The sequence below is a fragment of the Bactrocera dorsalis genome, chromosome 1 (genome assembly GCF_023373825.1).
Source record: "Bactrocera dorsalis isolate Fly_Bdor chromosome 1, ASM2337382v1, whole genome shotgun sequence".
NCBI classification, from domain to species: Eukaryota; Metazoa; Arthropoda; class Insecta; order Diptera; family Tephritidae; genus Bactrocera; species Bactrocera dorsalis.
In genome coordinates this window covers 4,290,511-4,315,613 of record NC_064303.1, presented here as the reverse complement: position 1 = coordinate 4,315,613, position 25,103 = coordinate 4,290,511, and the positions used below count along the sequence as shown (strand labels likewise).

The 25,103-nt window shown below is 37.0% G+C and overlaps 1 protein-coding gene and 1 long non-coding RNA gene across 2 annotated transcripts in view; one reads left to right on the top strand and one right to left on the bottom strand.

Moving 5' to 3' along the window:
• Positions 1–9,707: 9,707 nt before the first annotated feature.
• LOC105232402 (protein gurken) lies at positions 9,708–15,093 on the bottom strand. Its single transcript, XM_011214066.4, has 3 exons — positions 14,308–15,093; positions 11,033–11,842; positions 9,708–10,785 (listed from the first exon to the last, which is right to left on the bottom strand). The coding sequence occupies exons 1-3, from the start codon at positions 14,369–14,371 to the stop codon at positions 10,517–10,519; spliced, it is 1,143 nt and encodes a 380-aa protein (XP_011212368.3). The 5' UTR covers positions 14,372–15,093; the 3' UTR covers positions 9,708–10,516.
• Positions 15,094–19,408: 4,315 nt separating this feature from the next.
• Positions 19,409–25,103, top strand: part of LOC125775849 (uncharacterized) — a 71,801-nt gene continuing 66,106 nt past the window's right edge. The window contains exon 1 of the long non-coding RNA XR_007421419.1: positions 19,409–21,028. This is a non-coding gene — a long non-coding RNA (uncharacterized LOC125775849). The remainder of the gene's footprint in view (positions 21,029–25,103) is intronic.

Below are 25,103 nucleotides of genomic sequence, written 5' to 3'. Positions count from 1 at the left end.
ACCAAAAAGCAAAAGATAGAAATAATACTCGTACAATGATCTGAGTGTGAAATTCCAAGGCATTTATTATTTTATATAAATGAGAGAGCCGATTTCAAGTATTAACAAGTAATGATCTAATTATTCTTCGAAGAAAATTACTTTAAACTTTTGTATTATAAATTTGAAATACTCACCGGAAAGATCAAAATGTGCCTCATACCTTTTTGTATTTCATTAAATTGAACCCTCAGTGATCCGATTTAAAAAAAATCCATAATTTTATTATTTCACATTCGGGATTCCAATACTTTTCGGTACTGAGCCTTGAAATTATATATACATATATTTTCCCGTGGTTCCTAGGTGGAACATAGGGCCTCAATTAGGAAATTATATAATTATATAAAACATGTTTCAGAAATGAGTTTAGTAATAAATCTTATATGTTTGAAGACATGTGTATTCAATATGGATCAATATTGTTGACCTCGCTGGGAGCAGTTCGCTTTAAAGTTGTTTAGTTGAGAAGTAATCAAGAAGCTATAGTGTAATGATTACAAATATTTAATGTAGTGATTGCAATAATTACCAGTATTGATTACAGTAATAATTGTACTAATTACAGTAATAATTACAGTAATTATCAAATTAAATACAGTAATGATTACAGTTATTATCAGTAATGCCTAAAGTAATTATCAGTAAGAATTGGATGACATTAATTATTAAAAATTATTGCAATAATTAACATTAATGATTACAGTAATTATCAGTAATGAATACATTAATTATCAGCAATTATTACAATAACTATCTGTAAAAATTACTGTAATTGGCATGAACTATTACATTTATTATTAGAAATGATCACAATAATTATCAGTAATGATTTCAATAAGTATAGCTAACTATTACGGAATTTAATAACTAGTAATTATTGAAATAATTTTCAGAAATAATCATATTAATTATCAGTAATTATTACAGTAATCACCAATATTTATAACAGTAAGTATAAGTAATGATTACAGTAATTACCAGTAATGATTATATTAATTACCAAGTATGTTTACATAAATTATCAGTAGTGATTTAAGTAATTATCATCAATGATTACAATACCTATCAGTAATGACTACATTTATTATATTACACAACTTTACTTCTAAAATCAAAAAAGATCTGCTGGGATTGTAGCTAAGTAACACATAAAATATCTTACTCACCACATATACAAGTACATATACATAAAGGTATATATTTAATATATAATATATTAATATATATTTCTTATGCATGTATATACATAAGCACTAGTCATACTTTGAAATTTAATTATTTAAAATTTTAATACAAAACACAAATTTAAATTTATATTTTCAACTTATTTCTGTGGCAGGCGAGTTATTGCATAAGCATTACTTACAATATACATATGTATGTACATGCATGGCAAACATATACGCCTTGCTGCTTTATTACGAAATTTGTTTTTGTTGCTGGCACATCTTGAGTGCAATCTTATAAGAAGCCTACGCACAAAAATCTATAGGCCGATCACCTCAAAAGCGCCTTTGCCTGGACATTTCTGCAATTTTCTAATGCCGAACTCGAACGCTTTTGTTTGTATTTAATAACTGCGTTTAAATGTGTGTGTATGTATTTATGCACATGTGTGTGTGTGTGTAAGTGCTGTGCAACTACTTCAAAATTTTCTCAACATTTTCATTTAATTGCATTGGCCACAGACACAAACGCTCTGGCAAAGAGTCATACATATATATTTATATTTATATATAATAGAAGCCATTGCGTGCACACACACACACATACATACAAATGTATAATACATTATTTCATATGCATTATATGCTTATAAGATTTCCTCTGTAATTTTCAATCATTTCTAAGTTTCTAATAACCGACCATAAAAAGTATTTGTGCATATGTGAATGTGCACCGTTATTTATGTATTAATGTTGCTTCATTATATGCGTGCGCCTATGTATGTATGCTTATTTGTGTGTATATTTATGCATTGCCAAGCAAATGCCTCAAGTAGCTGCAACTGAAATTCTTTCCCTACTGCAATAATAAAACACACATTCAAATAAATATACATGTATGTGTGTGCGTACGTTCTATTTGCTTGCATTTCTTTGAGTTGTTGTTATTGTAGTAATATTATTTCGGCAAGATTTTGTAATAATATTATTGAAGAAATATCGAAATTGTCATCGACTTCAACGAAACTCATTTAAAATTAAGACTACACAGATTTTTCATTTTGATTTCTGTGTTTTGGTAGGTGTGCGTGTAGATGTGTGTATTCAAGCAAACATAAGCATGCTCTTAGGCGTTTGCAGATACTTAGCTGTTGCATTATGTATAGACAATGCACTTCTATAAAGAAATTTTAAATGAGAATATTTTTTTGTGCAAATTTACATAATTTATGTCAATAAGCAGAGGTTTTTCTTAACCGATGTTAAATGCAGATTACGAAGCTCAACGTTTTCAAAGAAATCACAGTCTCAGTGACGATTTTACTATCAGAGAAGTTATTTCAAATGCTCTTAGTTTGCTGTTTTCTACCCAAAACTTGAAATTATTTTAACTTAATAGGTGGATTGGTCGGTAGAGAGAATATCTGAAGACGCACCTATGCCTTTAGGAGGCCCATTGTGTAATCGCCGGTACTAAAATCCCTTTACTACACTATATGCCGTTTCAACTACCCGTTGCTCCTTAGTAAGTTCATCAAAAATGATTGCAGTAATTACGAGTAATGACTTTGTTAATTAAAAGTAATTATTATAGCAATTACCAGTAATGAAAAACGGGATTATCAGTAATGATTACAGTAATTAATAGTAATGATTAAAGTAATTACCACCAATGGTAATTAAAAGTAATTATCACTGTAATTACCAGTAATGATTACCGTAATTACTAGCAATGATTTCCATAATTACAAATAAAGATTATTCATTCAATGTCAATAATGAATGCAATAATTATCGGTGTAATTAGAGTAATTACTAGTAATGATTACAAAAATTATCAGTAATGAATACAATTATTACCAATAAAAAACCAAATATTACCTCCAAGAAACCCTCGACCGATAGTTGTGATTCTTTTCTTGTACAAAGCTTTGCATTCGCATAGAAGGTGTTCTATAATCTCTTCTCCCTACAGCTTCTACAATAGTCATTGTATGGTGTTCTCCGTCTGCTGGCATATCCAATAATTAGGCTGTAAGCTCTTAGCACTCCTGCAAGAGTTCTTATGTCATTCCTTTCGAAATCCTTCAATAGTCGACACGTGCGGTCCATATTCCATTTATGCGACGTCTGCCTGCTTATTAGGTAAGTTAACGGTTAACTCTACTGATACTCTATTTTATTTTTACTCTACTCTACTCTATTTTATTTTTAATATTTTTGTCGAATTAATATATACAAGTCGCCAGAGGCATATACATATATTTCGACTTAAGCGGAGTCTAATCGTTGGGTCGTGCCTTCTCTGATTAGTTCGTATGCTTCACAGTTACCAGGGACATCACTTTGTCCCAGAACCCATTGCAGGTTTATAATGAAATAAGATGCCAGGTGCACTAAGAGATCGAAGCTTTCTTTCACCATCTAGGATAAAACCCTTATAGACTTTACATATTTCAAACTTTATTGACTATCTGTAATATATGTGTGTATAAGTATCGTCTGGTTCCATCTACCAAGTGACTCTGATATCTAATTTTGCTGAAAAGACGCGAAGAACGAATAGGACACCTAGCTTGGACCCATCATAGATGCTTATTCCTGTATCTCTTCCACCTCACCCCTTTTCCACTCTTCTATGGAAGGAAAGACAATATGGAGGACCGAATTTAAGTTTGATTCTATAGAAGTTTGAAAATCCGTGTTAATGGGTACAAACGATAACTTACTAAGTATTTTATTGAAGTCGCTTATTACAGACGCCTAATACGGAAGATTTCCTCAGTTTAAGAGCTGACTTCGCTACCGGAAGGCCGAAATCGCGGCAGCAATGGAGAAACTTTTTCTAACGATGTCGGAAAGCATCACAAAAACTATTTACTTTTCTTCTTCGAACTTTTTATTATACGTATATACCAAAAATATGTATAAATATACATACGTATCGGTTTTAAAAATATAATGAAGTACCCCCTTTACCCTACATTCTAATAAATAACTTTGGTGGAGGGGTCATAATGTCCGCAGCTTTATCATTCAAGAACAAGAACTTTAATCTCATAAAAGTTGGGGATATGGCTTAATTAGAAATATACATAACTACCCTACTCAATAAGTGGGCTTTAGTCCTTTTTTGTTTAGAGATTCTGCTATATTCCTCCGAACAGACTACACACCGTCTATATTCAGTATTCAAACAATTATTTCATTTAATATACAAATTTTATTCCTATGAAAAATAAAAAATTTTAGTGTGAAAATCCAAATGATCTATTGGCAGAGCATCTCCATGTGATTACTAGTGAAACTTCGACCAGCTGTGTTTGAATTACAAAGAAGTTTCCAGCATTTTCTTTCACAAGCTGTCTGAAGTTCATTTGATGGCTTTACTTCGAAAATGTGTTATTATGACATAAAATCTTTCTTACGATATGATTTCAAATAAATAATAACAACAAGATACTTGAAATTGATTCTTAATAAACTTATGTACCCAGATGTTTTTTATTTGCCGTTAAATTCGAATTTAAGGGATGAAACCAATAATATCAGTGTTGCCATGTACTACTTGAAAAATTAACGTTTCCAGTGTTGTCTTTCTTTATTACCTGCAATAAAATTTGAGCGACCTCTGCAGCAATTTTTTGTAAGCTCTGTTCATTGGTGCAAGTTACTGTAGATGTCGCCCAATCGGAAGTGTGCTGTTCACGAATATGAGAAGGTTTTTAGGTCGTGCGACATCTAGCGGTACATAGCAAAAGAAATTTTCTTATATAGAATAGGTACATACAAGCTTTTATTGTATTTTTTTTTGTTTTTGGGTTAATCGGGTAGGACTATCGTTAGTTTTGGAAAAATTGTATATGTATTGCTCAGACATCTATAAGCGAAGAACACCATTAGATTTCAAAAAAAGGAAGTAATTTTTGACTTATAGCTAATAATTAATAGGTTAATAAATATGTTTTAAACACATACCCACTTTAATCAAAGTATCTCTGAAACTCTTCCAAATATGCTGATAGAAGAAAATAATTAAATTCCCAATAAGATCAGCCGATCTTAGCTCTACTAGTAACGAAAGCTACATTTTCGGCAACTTCCAATTTCCTCTTTCAATTATCTTCGCGAATTTATTATCTAAACCGGCTGCGTGGCATAGCCGTGATGTAATTTTTGATCAGTTTAGCTCCGGGATATTCCTCCCATACCTTGGCTATAACGGCTTTATATAGTAAGACCGATCTCCCGCTGTCCCAGCCAGCATTTCTGCATGACGGTGGCGACCTCGGTTTGCTTAGTAGCATCTCAAGCGCCACGTTTGTCATCGCAGCTTGCACCCATTTTCATTCGGCTCTGGAAATTCTTCTTTTGGAATCTTCCTCATCCAGCACTCCAACGATAATGCGGTTCCTAAGTCACATCAGCAAACGATTTTGCGGGCGTTACTCATTTCGCCTTCGGCCTTTTGGCTGACAGCTTAGCTTCGATGACCTTTGTCGTGTGGCTTCCACTGCTGGCAGTTCCAGCTTAAAATTAGGTAGAACTGCTTTCGCGCAATCAATAGATTCTTGGAACTGCGTTAAAAGCTCCTAATTGGTTGCCGGTTGCAGTTGAACTCTTCTCAACAGGTAACAGGCAACACGTCACTTCTCAACATATCTTGACTTCTTCGGGTAATCGGCATACAAATATTTCACTTCTTGGCAGACGCACTATTAGCAGCGACACCTTTGGTGTCTTCAGCACCAAGCTTAGATTGTTGTTTTAATGCCGGCAGTTTTCGAGCTAAACCGATCCAAACGAGGTCAGATCTCCAAAAAAAACAGACCTTGGCCGGATGAAACCCGGATCAATTCCGATAACGTAGAACCAGGTGTCGTAGGAATTGGCTATTTTCGAGCTATTTGCAAACGATTCCCTCTTCTGGACCCAGTTACTTCACGGCTTTTACGGGAAATCCGGACTCCTTCAATTCTTCTTTGTTATTATTAATTTGGTTTATGTTTTCGACTCACGAATGTCTGTCTTATTACTGAGGACGCCATGTATCAGTAAGCCCCGTTCGAGACTGGGCTGTTTAAGCCGTGTCGATCCTCGGTACGGGACGCATGACCCCTTGGACTCTTTGATCCAGCTCTTTCTTGTAAAGAAAACTTTTTTATTTGAAAATGTATCTTCACGAAATTTGGTAAAGATTATTTTCTAAGACAACGTTACAATTACCGAATAAGTTATTCATATTGGACCACTTTAGAATATAGCTGCTATACCAACGGATCGTTAAATATCAACATACAGATCCTTGTACACCATTTTAAGCTGTAATCAATGTAAGTAAGAAACATTATTGATTCACTCTTTGTTTTGATAACATGTCATGAATTCAATGCCTCGGCTTTCAAAGGATTACAAACAGAGTATTATAATAATACAGCCGAAATTTTCCCAATGAATGCGTGTTAATAAACGAATGCTAATTAAAATTCATGCTGTTGAAAATTAGGCGCAGTATACATATTTGAAATCTGTGTCTAAAATCTCAAAACAACAAAAACAAATATCGAATAAAAACAATAAGCATTTGAATTCATTTGAAAATATGCACATAAATGAAATTATTTCAGCAGAGGCATTCAAAAATACTTACACAAATACACGTACACGGGTATACGCATGTAAAGTCACGAGTCCAAACCGCAGACCGCACACAAACACACGCGGCCATACGCATTAATCATTTGCCCAGCCACCCCCCATCAAGCTGAATCGCACCAAACGAGATGCACATAGCAACCCCACAATGCATTCGTTAGATACACAAAAATATATTCGCAACCCAACACATATAAACGCCACCGCGCATATATACACACAACCGGATTTCGAAAATCATTTTCACTTTCATTCCAGTTTCCCATAAAACTTACAACGAACTTTGCGGCCACCCACCACCGGCGCCCTCTTAAAGCCGGTCTCCAGCGCATTGTTGAACCTCACTCAACCCAACTGCGGTTACCCCGTACACCGGCAGCGAAATCACGTGCTCGTTAAACCCCACAGCGTCTGCCGGCAATGTGCTCTGAGAGCCACCCCATAGTCTAACCCGGTGTCGTTCGCTTAATTTCCGCTCCACCACCTCCGGCTGCACATGCCGCTAATCGCTTACACCGGCTATAACGGCATTTTACACAACAGCTGTTTCGGCCGACGAGGCGCTTGGCAACAATTTTCCAATGTCGTCAATGTCGTTTGCCGTCGGTGACTTCCAGCTGAAAATACCACCGTGCGCCCAGTTGGGAGCGCAAGGTATTTTGTAAAGTAACACAAATATGCCTGCGTTTAACTGTTGTTGTGAGCAACACCTGCTGGGGGATGCCCAAAATTTGTTGCTCTCACCCTACGCTTTCTTACTGCTTTGATAGTACTAATTCAAAGATTAACACTACGCTCTTTTACACACACTCTCTCTCGCGTTTTTTATCATCAGTTTGCTTCCAGGGTGGTAGCTTTCTCTCATCCGTTTAATTGCTGGTTCAAAAATAGCTTTTTCACAAACTGCCTATATTTAGCCACTCATCCTTGTGCCGGTCGCTCACACTCTGTTCTCAGTAACGCGCTCTTTCTCTATCAGTTAGGCTGGCTGACCAAACATTTGTGGTCCTATGTGACCCTAAATACAGTTAATAATCATATACAGTTTTAGCACCCACGTGACAGATGCACACAGTGTCTCGAAGGTGGAGAAAAGTAAGAAAATGAAAAATCTCTGGCATTAGTTAGGTGAGCTTAGGTTACACTTGCTTATTGTCACGCTATTTATAGATTTATAGGTCCTTAGTAATACCAGAAGGATGTTCATTATTAAACGAGCTGAAGTTTACGTCATGCCGGATGTTCTTTGAACTGCGAAGCTCTTAGATATATAAGCCCAGCTCTAGATAAGCCCGAACAGATACAGAGGAGGTGTACCAGCGTCTTTACTTCCCTTGTATTAGTTCATTCTCATCAAAATTCGATCCACGTTTCATTGAAAAATATTTCAATCTCTAAAATTTAGTATGAAACCTGTCAATCTAGAGCATTTTCTTGCCTCTCGGAGTTTTCATATGTTATAAAGAGTCAGACCTAACATTTCTGGCTGTAATACCAGAATTTATCCGTAAATTTTTAGCGATTTGTAGTAATTATTATTCCTCAAAAATTGTTTTGGACCTATTATCCAATCCCACATATTCCCTCTCTCCCACACAAGCACCAACGAAAGGGTTCCTCTCCAAATTTGCAGCCCTCAGCAAGTGACTACATCTAATTTTGTTGTTGAAGCAGATATGTAATTCAAACAAACAAACTTTGCTCTCATTAACACTTCAAAACTCTCCCACCAGCACCCACGCTCACAAAAAAGCTACAGTGCTCCATCACTACTACCCTACACTAGGCCACCTTCTAGGGGTCGATGTTCGTTGCCAAGCATAATAAAATAAAACAATCTCTTTCAATAGATAGCAGTAAATGTTTGTCTTCTCGCCCTTACCAAGTCCACATTGAAGGTAGTTAGGCATAACGTGCTTTTTACGTCGACAGCACGAGCAGCACCAGGCAGCGCGGCGACTTACCAGCTGTTCCGACGAACTCACGTGCGTAACATGTGCCGATTTGTGAGAGCGAGCTTTGCAGTTTCTGCAAAAACATAATATCTCTCGCAAACATTTTATTTTGCTTTGGTTGTACTCACGAGTATTTGCTGTGTAACATGTTGGCATGTTGCGCTTCATTGGTTGAATCAAACGAGTATAGAGGCTATATACATAGTTTGATGGTCAGATCATATATGGCTACGCGGCAATTCTTCCATAAATACCAGAAGGTTTAGTTAAGGGGATGATCCTAACAGGGATCTCGATTCCGCTATGACCAAGCACCCAAACGAGTTTGATGATGCAGTAGCTTGATGCTATTCCTTTTGAGAACAGATACTGTTTGAATAGCGAGTTCTAACCACAGAATCAGGCAAAGTGGACTCTTTTGTTGAGGTTGAGTTGGCCAAACCAATTGACCTTGTCTACCAGTGTTTGATTTTCTGTATAATTAATCTATCCACAAATCTAAAATGTATCTAATATCTATTTATCGTAAACTTAACTTTCTACAAATCTAAAATTTGCATCAGAACATTAAAGTCAACTTAAAAAGCTTATTTGGCATTTTCTAAAGTAAACTTTATCAAAACTTACAATCTTATCCGTTTCTGGCGGATTTTTTGATTAGAACAATATTGGCTAACCATTCGACAAATCTAAAATCTATATAAAAATCTTAGAGAGAGCCTAAAAAGCTTACAGCTTTCGACCGTTATTGATAGATTTTTCCATTAGATCACTACCACCAAAACTTTCCAAAGTTTTAATCCGATGTTTAAAGTGAGCTTAAAAAGCTCTTTTGGTGTTTTCTAAAGTTTCGCTTATCAAAATGTTCAGTCTTATTCGCTTCTGAGAAATGTTTTTATTAGATAAATATTTGCGCACCTTTCCACAATCAAAAGTGATTATCGTAACCTTAAAGTGAGCTTAAAAACCTCATCTTTTGAAGCTTTTTAAAGCACACTTTAATAGAAAGACCACTTCCGAGCTTTTTTCATGTTATTAGTATTTTTTATTTTATTTTTTTTTTTTTGTAAAAAACAAGTACATTTTACGAATGTGGAAAACCGGTTTCCGTTATTTTTTTTAGAAATTTATAAATGTGCATAAATATACTGCAAAATGCAGTGAAAAAGTGAAAATTATTATTAGTACATAGCAATGTATAAAGATATTTGATATTTTTAAGAAAATACTACAAATTTCTACTGAAGCTTCAGTGAACTATGCTTAGAATACAAAAAATATATATGCATAACGGTATTTTAACCAAATTTGGCAAAAACAAAACTTAAATGGGAATGCGCGCTTTCCCCAAACTATTATAAATTAAAGCTATTAAAAAGCACTAACATACTAGTATATGGGAGGTAAGCTTTAAAGCTCACCAAGAATTGGAAAAAAGAGAAAACAATATCTTTCACACGAGCGGAAAGTTGAAGCGTGAATAAATTACTAAAGTAATAAAGCTAAAAAATATTTTTTACTTTAAGCATAATTATTTACAATAACTAAGTATGTGTGCGTGAAAGAAAGTGTTGAAAGCGCTACAAAACTACTGCGTTGCATTTAAAAAGCACTAAGCATAATATATACAAATAAATTAAGTACTTTCTTTCGAGAGAAAAATATTGAATTTGAAATTTGTCTGCAAATAATTTTGCACTAGTCCATAAAGCTTGCGTAAGTGACTGTCTGGTCGACGACTGGATACGAATTCAACAGAATAAGCTCACCAGCGTCGTCATCAGGCAAAAGCTCGATACGTTCTTTCATGGTGTGAGGCGGCGGGACGGGACGCTTGAAAACGATCGCCGCGCCAACCATTATATATATGACAGAGAGCGCCACCAGCATGGGGAAGGAGAAGACGATGCGCGCCATAAGTATTTTCTGTTTCTTGCCAGCGCCTGCAATGGAGGGGATGAAGGAACCTGCAAGGAAAAATAAAAAAATATGAAAACTCATTAATTTTGCTGAGGAGATCTCAGGAACTTTGTCGCTACGACATAATATGTGCGATATTTGAGGCATCACTGCCACAAACTGTCACATATTAAGCGTTTGTAATAAGCTCTCTTTGTACCGTCAGTTAACTGAGTCCCAAACAGCGCTAGCAAAAGTTTAACTTTCTCTTCAACTATTACTTACAAAAAGCTTTCGAAAAGCTCCACTACTCACCATTCATACTCTTCGATTCGCAACGCTCACCGATGTAGCCATCAGCGCAAATACACGAATGTATCGTATCATTGCCGATGGGATAACGAAAGCAGCGTCCACGATTCAAGCAAAACTCGGTATTGAACTGACCACTGCAGGGAAGTGACAAGAGATCACGCACGGTCTTCAAGTCGTTCATAACCTTCTCCATATCATCACCCAGGCTACTGGCGATTGTCGTGGATGCAGGGGTCGGCATTGTTGTGGAGCTCGCTTCTACATTCTGCTGCTCATCCACAACGGCAGAAGTTCGTGCTCTTTGAGTTGTGCTGATCGCACTCTCAGGGCTTGTGCTTTGCTGGTCGATCGTAGTCGCCGACGTTGTGGTTGAGTGTGGAATGGCACTGCTTAAGCTTGTTGTACTCATTTCCGTAGTAGTTGCCGTTGTGGTTGTTGTTGTGTCGAAAGCTGCTGCATCAAATATACCAAGCAGACTTTCAAATGAATCACTATCGAAGTTCCCCAACTGCATTGCAGCACTGAATATATCCGCTTCGGTGCTATTCTCCTCATGCCCATCCTTATTCTTGGAGCGCGTGTGCTCATCTGTGTAGTTTTTTATATAATCAATATCGCTTTTGGCTAATTCCACATAGTGTGGTAACTTTTGTTGTTGCTGCTGTTGTTGTTGATGTTGTTGCTGTTGCAACTGCTCATAATCATCGTGTTCGTAATCGTAATCATCGCTTTGCGAATGGTGCAAACGCTGTTGTTGTACGATCTGCAGTGTGTGTTCCTTGAGCAGTAATAATCGGCTCGAACAACAATCTGTAAGGAAGCGGACAAGATGACAAAGTTTCATTAGTCGAGGTTAGATTTTGATATTTATAGAGATTATATGAAACGAATGACAGTAGCGTCGATATTTGAATGAGAGTGATACGAAAAAACTTAAGAAAGCTCTACAAGCAGACTGCTTTCAAGTCGTGAAGGGAACATCGAACTTCTCCGCCAAAGCAAGTGTCATTCTATATAAAACTCAATAACGAAATCACTGAACTCTTAGAACACTATGGTAACCAAATTTATAACGGGTGATTTTTTTGAGGTTAGGATTTTCATGCATTAGTATTTGACAGATCACGTGGGATTTCAGACATGGTGTCAAAGAGAAAGATGCTCAGTATGCTTTGACATTTCATCATGAATAGACTTACTAACGAGCAACGCTTGCAAATCATTGAATTTTATTACCAAAATCAGTGTTCGGTTCGAAATGTGTTTCGCGCGCGTGTTTTGTTCAGCGATGAGGCTCATTTCTGGTTGAATGGCTACGTAAATAAGCAAAATTGCCGCATTTGGGGTGAAGAGCAACCAGAAGCCGTTCAAGAACTGCCCATGCATCCCGAAAAATGCACTGTTTGGTGTGGTTTGTACGCTGGTGGAATCATTGGACCGTATTTTTTCAAAGATGCTGTTGGACGCAACGTTACGGTGAATGGCGATCGCTATCGTTCGATGCTAACAAACTTTTTGTTGCCAAAAATGGAAGAACTGAACTTGGTTGACATGTGGTTTCAACAAGATGGCGCTACATGCCACACAGCTCGCGATTCTATGGCCATTTTGAGGGAAAACTTCGGACAACAATTCATCTCAAGAAATGGACCCGTAAGTTGGCCACCAAGATCATGCGATTTAACGCCTTTAGACTATTTTTTGTGGGGCTACGTCAAGTCTAAAGTCTACAGAAATAAGCCAGCAACTATTCCAGCTTTGGAAGACAACATTTCCGAAGAAATTCGGGCTATTCCGGCCGAAATGCTCGAAAAAGTTGCCCAAAATTGGACTTTCCGAATGGACCACCTAAGACGCAGCCGCGGTCAACATTTAAATGAAATTATCTTCAAAAAGTAAATGTCATGAACCAATCTAACGTTTCAAATAAAGAACCGATGAGATTTTGCAAATTTTATGCGTTTTTTTTTTTTTTAAAGTTATCAAGCTCTTAAAAAATCACCCTATACAATAGTCATCTGTAGTTCTTGATTTAGCGGCCATAATGAGCTTATTAGAGGTTCCCACTATTACGTTGAGAAACGCGGTTTGGCTCACAGTTCCGATCAATACTTAAAATTTGATTTTCAATTCGCAGTCACAAATCGGTAAATAAACATTCAGGAGTATTCTGGTATGAAAAAGTTTTCCAAATTTTTCACACATTCCAAGGCGCTATACTCGTATAAAATCTAGGCTCACAACATTTTTTGGAGAACAAGATCGTGGTAAGACAACTACATCCCGAAAGGTAGTAAGAACATTGTTCTACCGAGAACTATTTCATCCATTAAAGTTGTGAAATATACTATATTATATCCGTGAACCGCAATCATTCATGGATAAACTTGGACGAGGTGCTCGTACCCGCCCAACGATATATCATAGCTGGTATAAAGTTGTTAACTTAGAAAACTACATCGCTAAATAAGTTTTATTTTAGGTTCGGACTTTACAGAATTGATCATTTAGGAAATTATGACGGAAATTGAAGAATGGAAAGTTCAAGGTTAATAAAAGCGATAGCTCCCAAAAGACATTAGTTCAAAAATGTTCCGTGAGGGCCAAAATATTATATATCTGCAGTAGAATTTTATTAAATACGCAGGCTATTCTTAAAACGATGTGCTCGAAGTGAAAGTCTATTTCGTGGATAGCTATCGACATTAATGAAATCGATAAATTGTGATTTCATAATGAGATAATATATCTTTGTAATCCCGTGGTTGTTTTCAAGTTAAACAATTTGCCAAAGTATGAGATACCTATGATGCATAAGATGAAAACTTCAGAGAGGTGTTAACTCTCCACAAATATTGCTTTGTTCCACGTATGATAGTAAGGACTTGATAGATAGACTCGAAAAGAGAGTGAGGTTGCTGAAGTGAAAGAAGAAGTTCTAAAGTAATTTTTAAGAAATTCGTGCATTTTTATTCAAGCGCCATAAAATGACCTCATAAATTCCTACTGAGTCAGATCTAACTGAAGACGTGCCCATCTATAATTTCAATAATTAGAATTTGCTATATATCTGCGCATATATTTTTCATAAGTAAACAGTTTTCATAAACATTTCCGTTGAAAATTTCATTCTATGAGTAATAACGCTGCAGTTGAAATTTATTCGCTGTCGTCTAGATCGCACACTTGCTTGGACAACAAAGAAAACGCTGCTTTCGTAGACATAAACTATGAGCAGATGTGTTTTTGTTGTATGTTTGTTTGTGTGTACGTACCCGTCACTACGATGATTGTTGACAGCATGAAAATTACTCTCAGCAAATTTTCCGAAATTTGCATTATACAAATATTAAGCGGTCATAAACGATATTCACCACACTGAGAACGTGTGTGGCGAATAAGCGTGGTGTGTGAGAAGAAAAGAACGCCAAAAAGTCAAATAAAGTGGGATTTTTCAATATCGAATTGAAAAACAAAAACAGAAATCCAAACAGTAATTCAGACAGCAGCAGGCGGCGACGACGAGCAGTGAAGCGCCAAAAATCCAACTGAAAATCGGGAGGTTAATTGAAGGTGATGCTACTGCAGCAACACGATCGTGCGCTACACGTGTAACAACCAAAATTCGTTGCAAATATTAACAAGAAAAATGCACAAAACTTGCATGCTCATAGCGGGTACACTGTGAGAAATTGTTTGTATAAATTTGTAGACAAAAAGTTCATTGTCAATGTTGGAACGCGATTACTGGAACGACACACTGCGCGGTTCAAGAGCGAGAGAGACACGCGTTGGCATTTAATATGAGTCACATAACCGCAAATATGTGGTGCTTTCCTTTATACTTTTTTCTTTTTTTAATACATAACTTAATTCACCACTTTTAATATACAAAACCACTTTATTTGAATTAGTTTTTGGAAATTTATTTGAAGTTTTAATAAACGCTGTATTAACACGAAGCGCAAAACTACTCGCTACGTAGTAATTGCTTGGACGCGTACGCGTACGTCGAATCCCGTTGCTCGTCAATGGGCGCACAAAATGAGACTGTGGTGAATGGGCGGCGCGAGCGTGGTGACAGGCCGCCACGGATCTACACTTCGTTCATAGCAGATCGTCGTGCGCAGCGTCCACTGCGTCGAATGTCATTGCAGTACATTTCTTTTTCGTTACGATTTTAGAGAGACACCGCGTTGACGCGCCCGCCTTGTGGGTGCTTGAGGGGCTGGGGGCGCTCGTTGATTTAAGGCGTGCGCGTGGGAGAATCGCGCTAGCTGCAAGGAATGCCAAAATAGCTTTTATTAGCGTAGACGCTTTTATTTGAGAACAATTTGTGTGTTTTTGTTGTGGGTGCGGGGGAGATGTTTAAGTGTTTGCGGTGTGGTGAAGGCACGAAAGTGAATGAAAATTATTGCATTTTTCGTTTATTTGTTTTCTATGCGATTAAAGCATTACAAATGGGCAATCAGTAGGTGAGTGATAGACAAAATGTTTAAGGTGTTGTTGGTGGGTCGACGGTGATGCTCTTCGTGTACGGCGCCAGGAATGTCACGTCAAAAGATTACAAAATAAACGCAATTAAAGTGAAACAATAAATTTGACAGTGACGGCATGTATTTATATACTACATTTATGGCTGTGCGTTTTTTATTACATCGAAATCGATAAAAATAAAAAAAATAAAATTTCTCTTAATAAAATTAGATCCGGATAGATAATTTTTGAACACAAAGAAAAAAATCAAAATTCTGTTAAAATTTCGAGACGATATCTCGTCAAATAAAAAAGTTTTCTATGCGAAGACTTGATTTTGATCGTTCAGTTTGTATGGCAGCTAAATAAAGGGAGATCCATTTCAAGATTACCTCCTTTTTTAAAGAAAAAACACAGAAATTTCATATTTATTGGGAAATAAATATTATCATTCTAAAGAGCACTCTTTGGAATGTATTTTTTTTTTTTTTTAATTTTTCAAGAGGTGACCGTGGCTACGTCTCAGTTTGTCCACCCATTGAGTAAAATTTTCGACGACACGTTCGAGCATTTTGACTGGTAACTGGCAAATGACACGCGTGGTGTTTTCCTCCAAAGTCTGAATCGAAGCGAAATTGTCCGCATAGACTTTAGACTTTACATATCCCCACAAGAAAAAGTCAAACAGTGTGACATCACACGATCTTGATCGCCAATTGACCGGTCAAAAACGTGAAATGATCTGCTCACTGAAGTCTTCTCTTAATAAATCCATTGATTAAAGCGATGTGTGGGAAGTGGCACCGTCTTGTTGAAACCAAATATATCACGAGCTTCAATTTCAGGTATCAAATAATCGGACCTGTAGGGTGACGGGCTTTAGTTTTATGTCCTTTACTGTACATTAGTAAAAAGTTTTCAGATTACATTAATAAATCTCACGCTCTCTCTCCATTTATAATGGATCGACTTTTTTGGTTAAAATTTTGGGTATGAATTTCTAGTTCTAAAATCGTTTTAATATACCTGAATCTTTTGCAAAATTGACGGCAGAGTCGCAAAAAAAAGCTTGTCAAAGTAATTGAGAACCTCACATTTATCAAACTCAGAATTATTGGAGACTCGTCGTGGGTTCATGAATATCCAAAAATAAGCCAAAAGTCGAAAAATCAAAATTCGCTGGAGGCACTGAAGGACAGCTGAGCCAAAGCAAAGCATACAAGGGTACTAAAAATTTTATCAAGCATTGACACGCTTGCATTGGCTCAGCATCTTATTTTGAAGGTCATAATAAAGATTTGTGTGAAAATACTTGAAAATGTGTTTTTTTGTGAATCCGAGTCGAATTTGGTATATATTTTTCAAAAACAAAACTCTATTAACATTTTATTTTAATACTACATGAAGGGTATACAGATGTCTATGCCGAACCTGTTCGAACTGTTGGTATGAATGCCAAATGGTTTAGTGGCAACAATTTCTTTTTATTTTGCTTTCAATCACGGAGAGCACATTGTTTGCTACTCATACTTGTACGCATATTTATTATATTTGGCGCTCACTGCAAATTTTTCTGCAAATGTTTGAGAGAGAGCCAAGTCCCTAAAGAAAAGTAGAAAAATGTTAAACTTACAAAGTCTAATATACATATGTATGTATGTAACTGTTAGTTATTAGAAAAGAGAGATACCTTTAAATTATTCAAGGCAATTTAAAAAACTCTTTGTTCGTTCTCCTTGCATATTCCTACTTTTGCCCTTATCAAAAACCTTCTTGACAGCCGGTGTGCGCTTTCATATTCTTATGTATACATATGTGTTTATATGTATCTTCAGCGCGATGCTTGCGAATGTTTGTGCAGCAAAGCGACAGCCTTAAATGCCAATTGATTTTGTTGTTGTTGTTGTTAGTTTGCTTAACTTAACGGTTGGGCTGAAGAGAGCGCCTAATGTGTGGAATTGTGAATTGTCAAGGGTTAGGTGTGTGTGTGTGTGTGGAACTGCCAACAAATGCATATCCGCTCAGGTTGCTTAGCTGCAGCCTAACGTGAAGAGCAAACTAGAGAGAGAGAGTGAGTGCCAAAAATGTAAGGTAGTGTAATGAGGTGGCCAGTTTAAAATTTTCGTGGATCCCCGCCACGCAGCAGAAAAGGTTAACTGATAAGATTTCCAGATATCTACTGAAATACAGAAATATACTATATATATACATGTATACATACTTATATGCTCTTACTGATCCATTGTTTTAAATTCGGTTATCCCATGTGTTTTACGAATATTACTTAAAACTTTTCGGGCCTTCTTTTCATCAAGTTTAGCTTGTTTTTTAGTTGTTGGCTTAGTCTCTATTATTTTGCTTTCATTATAGGGCCAGACTCAAATTTATTCCATGAACTTCAAATTTCACGATATTTATTATGAGATTTTCAAAGTTTGAACTTCATAATTCAATGAGCTTTAGCACCTTTATAATGAAAGCAAGATCTTAATTAAATCTATATACCTTACCTTACTTAGAAAACAATTGTGGGCCCGAATATAAGCGGTCTTCACTAACATAGCAATGTTTTTTTCACTTTGGTTTACCTTGAAATCCTATCAATATGTCTTTGTCGTGATAGTAAATCTTATTATAACAGTGGGTGTCTCGTCGGAACATTTACGGCTAAGATATTTGCGGTTAATTGCTCTTTATGACCTTTTCGAAGTTCTGGTCGGATAATAGATAACAGGTCAGTTCCCGGCCTACCATAGTAAACCACATTTTTATAGAAAAGGTAATTTTCCTTATTCAACATAGTTCCTTACAAGGGTGATACACTGATGATGGCGATCTACAACTTCTCGATTTCATTTTTGTAGTACAATTTGTCCTTTGCTTCAAAATAGGCTTCAGTTTCGGCGATCACTTCCTCATTCGACTAAAATTTCTTTCCAGCGAGTATTCTTTTGAGATTTCAGAAGAGGAAATAGTCGCTGGGGGCCAGATCTGGAGAACACGGTGGAAACGAAAGCAATTCAAAGCTCAATTCATAAATTTTTGACTTCAGATACGATGGATTTTCTTGGCGAAATAGCAGTTTCTTTTACAGCAGACATTTCTCTATTGTTTGGACTAATCTTTCATTTCCTAATTTACCTTCCATCTTAGTTCTAAAAGCTCAAAATCTTTATTGTTTTCTATTACGCTTACTATGTATCCAATCTTTTTTGTTGGGTGTGCGCTCTCAGCAATTACACTGAGAGCAAGTAATGACGCCTACAGTCACAAACAAAATGTGTGACGTCGGCACAACAATTGCGGTGCGCTGCCGTGTCAGCAATGGAAGCAAGACTATGAGCAGCGAAGTTAGACCGCAAACGGAAGAAGCGCGGTATGCCGTGTTGCATAGGTCAGACGTAAGCTAGTAGGCCAAAGCGACTAACAAACAGCGCCAACGACTGACAGAGAACGAAGCTGTGCCCACATGCTGGTGTGTGTGTGTTGGGTAAGCGATTGACTGCCTGCAAAAATGATTGTGGCACAGAGAAACATAGCAAACTTTAACAAGTGTTTGTTGTAGTGCATAAAACGCGTGCCTCCACCAAGCCAACGGCCGACAACACAACAGACCGAACAACGGAGTGAACCGAGTGAACGACAGAATGCCAAAGTTACTGTGTATTTGGCTGACGTTTGGGTTTGCTGACGCTTATGCGAAAGCTTGCAGCGCTGCGGCGCGCTCCTCCGTGTATGTGGCACGTGAGTGTGCGCTGGCGTTAGTTGCGGCAGCAAATAGTGTTTGCTTAGTTGTTTGTAGCAAGCTGGTTTTGGACTGCTATTTCCACTTTTGCCGCTGTGCTGGCGCTCACCTGCTAGCAGCCAAGAGCCGAGGGCCAACATGCCCCAACCCCAGTAGACACATCATTCGCCAGTTGTACGTGAACGTGTGAGGTGGCATGCCAATCGGTTCGGTCGTTTAGTAGACGCAAAAAGTGTTTGTTTGTTTGTTGCATTGTTGTTGTTTTTATTTGCCGACACTGGGTTGGTGCGGCTATGCGTGTGAGTGAGCGCCGAAGTGTTTGCTGGTGTTAATGTTTAGTGATTTCTTAGATTCTTTTTCGACGTGAGAGCGCGGTTGTGCGGCTTTGGAGCGCGAGTAAACAAGCAAAATGTAAACAAAAGCAACAACAATGTGTCTGAGTAACGTTTGTTTAGTGCAAAGGTGGTAGGGCAAAAGTATTGCGGCTACTAATTCGATCGTTGCACACATATATTCACACACACACACATATAAAATCTGAGCAGTGCGAAATTCTTTGCGCTCGCGAAACTCTCTCAAGCGCTCTACTGAACGCGCTCTCTGTCGCTAGCGGTCAAGCGCTACATTGCATTCGTCTTGTTGCTAGCGTCACTTTTGCACTCTGCGCTGACGCTGACGCGCGCGCCCCCCTCCTTTGATGTGGCATTGTGGAAACTGAGTCGCTGGGTCGATATGTCGATCGGCGCTGGAAATGTGCAGTGAAGTCTGACAAAAGCATCTGCTCAATTAAATGCGATAAAAAATGAAATACATAATATACGAGAGTGAGCCGGTAAGCGCAAACTAAAACAATAATAACAACAAAGCGCAGCAACAACCACCAAATCGAAATAGAAAAGCTTAGCGCTCTAGCGTTGCGAAAGCACGAAAGCCTAAGCAGCTGCAGCGTTGTCGATACCAAACGAAATTTGTAATAACAACTACAACAGCAATAACAAGCGCGACGCATGTAAAGCGCATCATTTGAATGCGCTGCCTCAGCTGCTCGTTGTTTAGCGAATTTTGCACAACGCTTTCGTTGGTGTGTGTGTGTGTGACGGCTGGAAGCTGCGCCGCTCAAGTGCCGTGTTCGCCGCGGCCGTCAGTGGGCCAGCGCTGAGTTGCGAGTTGCTTTAGTAACGCCAACATTCGTTGTAGTCTGGCGTTGTGCGCGAAATTGTGAGGTCGTCGTCGTAGTCGTTGTCGTCATCGTCTTCGTTGATATTTTTGGTGTGCGTGCGAAATTATTTTGTAGTGAGTTTTCGAAAAAAACAACAAAAAAGCGATTAGAGTGAAATTAAATCGTGGCTTAGACCAAATATAGTGTGTTGTTTGGCCAAGTGTATACAATGTAGCGCTTACATTTAAGGCAGTGATTTTAGACAAGTTAAGAGTGAAAAATTTGAAATACTAGAAAAAGTGCTCGAAGGTGTTTTAATGTTTAAAAACGTGAAAGATTTCGAAAATCTCATACAACGCTTAAAATTACAGATTTTTAATGCAGTTTATCAAGTTTATTTTTGCTAAATTAATATCCCGATTTTTTAACAATTTTTGTGTTAATGATTACCTCTGCTGTGTAAGCCTGAGTGATGATAATTATCTCATTTGTATGTAGAGAGAAGTGTCTCAACTAATTACTGTGAAATTTCAAAGTGAATTCTACTAAGCTTCCTTGCAACCAAACATTGCAAATTGTAAATTGATTTCTACTAAAGTGATCCATTGAAGAGACAGTAAGTTTCAAATACATATATTAAATATTTTTGTATTTTTAATTTAAAAATGATATAGTAATATTGTACAAATATATACATTTATTAGGGTGGGTGAAAAATATGAATTTTTTCTTTGCTGGGTACTCTGAAAATAGGTCGTTAGACACCTTTAAGAAATCTGCTCCAAGTATGAGCTTGAAACCACCTTGCAGTTTTATATTTTTTCCTCAATTTCAGATAGAAAGATTCATATCTCTACTTGAAAAATCTCATTTCATCGCATACATACAAACATACATAACATACACAAATACATACTTATACTAAATATTTTTATATTTTAATTTAAAAATGATATAGAAATATCGTAATATTGTACAAATATGTATATACATATGTACATTTATTAGGGTAGGTGAAAAATATGAATTTTTTCTTTGCTGGGTGCTCTGAAAATAGGTCCTTAGACACCTCCAAGAAATCTGCTCCAAGTATGAGTTTGAAACCACCTTACAGTTTTATATTTTTTCCTCAATTTCAGATAGAAAGATTCATATTTCTACTTGAAAAATCTCATTTCATCGCTTGTGTGAAAAATGGAATGCTCCACAAAATGGTTCCTTACTACCTAACCGTTTAAAAGATATTAAAGTTTGATTATTTTAAGGGAAATTTTTAATTTTCGAACAAGATCAAGATCTGGGCTGAGCTATAAGGTGGGTAAGGCAAAACTTCTCAGCCGCTAGTTTCTGACTAGTTTTTAATAGGTATTGTAAGATGAGACTAATATCGGTATTCTGCGTGAGACGATTGTCTCATGTCTCTAATAGTGACTATAGTAATTTAGTGATTTTGTTAGTCAGGAGTCTCGCATTTTGGTATTCTGGCAAATAGAGTATACTACTTTACAGTATACTACTATACTGTAACTGCCAGAATACCAAAATGAGACTCCTGACTAACAGAATCACTAAATTACTATAGTCACTATTAGAGACATGAGACAATCGTCTCACGCAGAATACCGACATAACAGTTGTCATGATGAACGATTATTGAGTCGTATCTAGTCGCAAATTTCGAGTGGTTTTCGGCCATCGCTCGCTTCGATTTGAGGGTTTGCTGCCGGTAGCGTACCTATTAATGATTTTACCGAGGTGTAAGAGCTCATAACTCAGCATGCCTTTCTGATTCCACCAAATAAAGAGCATTATCTTGAAATTTTGTAGTTATATTTGTATGCTTTGTGGTTGATCTGGCTGTTTAGCCAGCTTTCACATATGATTTTGTGCATTTAGCATTGTGGTAATGAATCTATTTTTCATTATCGAAATATTAAAACAATGGAATAATAACTAATTCACACTATATTTTGGTAAACTCACGAAGATAGTGATATACCCAGAAAATAATTCAAGAATTTTGGCAGTAGGTCTCGTAAAACAACGAATATGTGACAGCAAATTAGACTCTAACGAGATATCTTTTTTACTTTTATTCAAAATCAAAGCTTTTTTGGTCCAATACAAAGATTCAGCGCCATGCTGGATTTTTATTGAGCGACAGTCATCTGATTCGAAAAAAATGCCAAGCTACCACAATATTTTACTAAATTGAAGACAAAGACGCGTCAAAGAGCAGCGCATATGATAATTGATTCCACGTAATCGAAATGGGCTTATATTTTTTCCTGACTTAAGACTGCAATTTCCTTTTTTTTACGTTACAACAACAAAAAATGGCAAAAATGTATACCCAAAATAATTTTTTTGCCATCTACATGAAACTCTAATGATAACTCTGCTAAATAGTGATTTACGAAATGGAACTTTGACATTCTTTCAAAACTGAGAAATACATAAAAGTAGAGTGGTACAAAATATGTCCACAAGTGGCCTTATATGGTGAGTTACAAGTGCAAAATATCTGGGATTTAAAGTTGATAAGAGAGGCACATGGAGAGACCACGTGAAAATCAGAAGCTCAGGTTAATATTTGCGCAGCTTTACTGGCTCCATAGATCAAGCTTTCTCTTAAGTCTAAAAAACAAGCTCCTCATATACAAGGCAATACTTAGACCGATCTGGTCGTATAGAATTCAAATTACCCCAAATTCAGCTAATTCCAAAAATTTTAAGTTATTAAAGCCTTTCAAAATACAGTTCTTCTCATTATAGTGGGTGCACCATTTTATGTTAGAAATTACGCTCTTCACATAGTTGTTTGTTAACTTTTAAGTCAGATATCGATATCGATTATGATGACTATATTTTATATTACGTTCCACATTCTGCCGGAATTGTACGTTAGAAATGAAATGGTCATAGAGATATGTATGTATAAAATTTCATACACCATTTACTGTCAAATCATACCTAAATCACGTGCAACTGCCTAAATAAGCTTTCAAGCGTTGTGAGCGGAGACTTCATATCAAATAACTGATATTTCAGTTAATTAAGTGAAATTGTCATATAATATTTATTGCGCTCGATGGCAGTAAATATAAATTAGTGCAAGCACACACACCCATACATGCACACATACATTCTTGGGTGTCACTGCAATGTGACAATTCAACTAATCTAAATTGGAAAAAAGCGCACATTTCAAATTTCAATTACTTTGCATAAATAATTCAATTTAAAATCCTACTGACACTTGGCGCGCGCGCACACATTATTGATTTTTCTTCCCAATTTTGTTGTAATTGCTTTTTTCGCACATTTTGCCGTGCTACAACGAGTGCAACCGCACACACATACACACGCATACATAAAGCAATTCAATATTGAAATCTTAAATTAACTAAAGTCATGCAAAAGAACAAATAACCGTGTTATACTATATACTTATATGTGTGTGGGGGTGTGCAAAGGCGTTTTGGTGAACCTGTGAACCTTTGGCTTCGGTGTGCGCAAACATTTATGCAACCAAATGAAATCATTTCAGGAAATGTCCTTCAATCAGCGCGTAACAAATAAACGCTTAGATCTGCTTACACCAAATATATGACAGGCTGCAAACCTACACATACACACACGAACGCACCTAGCAAATGCTTAAATGCTTTCTCTACGCGTTGTGCTTGTGTGTGTGTGCCGTTAGATATTTTTGTATGCATTGGCATAGAGGTAAATGTACTCGATGCTAAATTACCTCGCACGTTCCAGTCGGTAGTACCGATAGCTGCCCCCCCCCTGCGGGCCCGTTGACGAACATGGCGTTGGCAAGCCAAGAAAACGAGCATTAAAGCCACTTGCGAGTCGGCATAAAGTTCGTGTGCCAATCAAGAAAAACAATTGCTGCCACCGCCACTCCCATTACAAAGCATTCAACCAGCCGTGCCGGCAAAAGTTGAGGGTGTTTGTGTACTTATGGGCGCTGCGGCACAGTGGTGTTGTCGCGACTCAAATGTGGGTAGGTTAGGTAAGTTAATCTGGTAGGCCAATAAGCTACGTATAGACCGGTTTAATTCTTTTCGATATCCGATGGAGTTCAGTTGCTCAGTCCAAGAGGAGTAGTCATCGTTTAAAACGCCTGCGCTTGACTCGAATTTTAACAGACTTTGCGGTCTCACTATTGATATTTCCTCCAGTGTATTATACCGTGGGATGCTCCATTGTCTCCCTGGTGCCCTGCTCTAGACATTTCCGGCAAACTTCTCGAACTGTCAGTCCCTTTCTGCGCTCGTGTGTCACTACCGTCGTGAATTATCCAAAGGAATGGTAGAATCTCCAAAGAAATTTTTCGAATTGGAACCACTATAACATATATTTATCACACAAACTGATCTATCAAAATTAAGTTGTTGTATGGAAAACTTTTTATTTTGTGAATTATTATCGCGAAATGTGACGAGGATTATTATCCAAAGAAACTCTTCAATTTTCTAACGAATTCTTAAGATCAGACCACTATAGCATATATGTACCTTACTGGCCATACAAACTGACCCATATTTTAGACAGTTGATAAAGTCCATTATTTCATGTTTGTCTTTCAATATTTGCTTCTAAGTCAATAGTTAATAAACGACATTTTATGTTTATCATTTTGACGTTTATTTTGCATATTTTGACAGCTGTCACAC

Excerpts from the sequence above, each read along its gene's own strand:
- LOC105232402 (XM_011214066.4), bottom strand. The coding sequence starts at position 14,371 with ATGCAAATTTCGGAAAATTTGCTGAGAGTAATTTTCATGCTGTCAACA. Across the intron at positions 11,843-14,307 it reads AACAATCATCGTAGTGACGG|ATTGTTGTTCGAGCCGATTA; the intron begins GTACGTACACAC and ends GCTTCCTTACAG. Across the intron at positions 10,786-11,032 it reads CGAATCGAAGAGTATGAATG|GTTCCTTCATCCCCTCCATT; the intron begins GTGAGTAGTGGA and ends TTTTCCTTGCAG.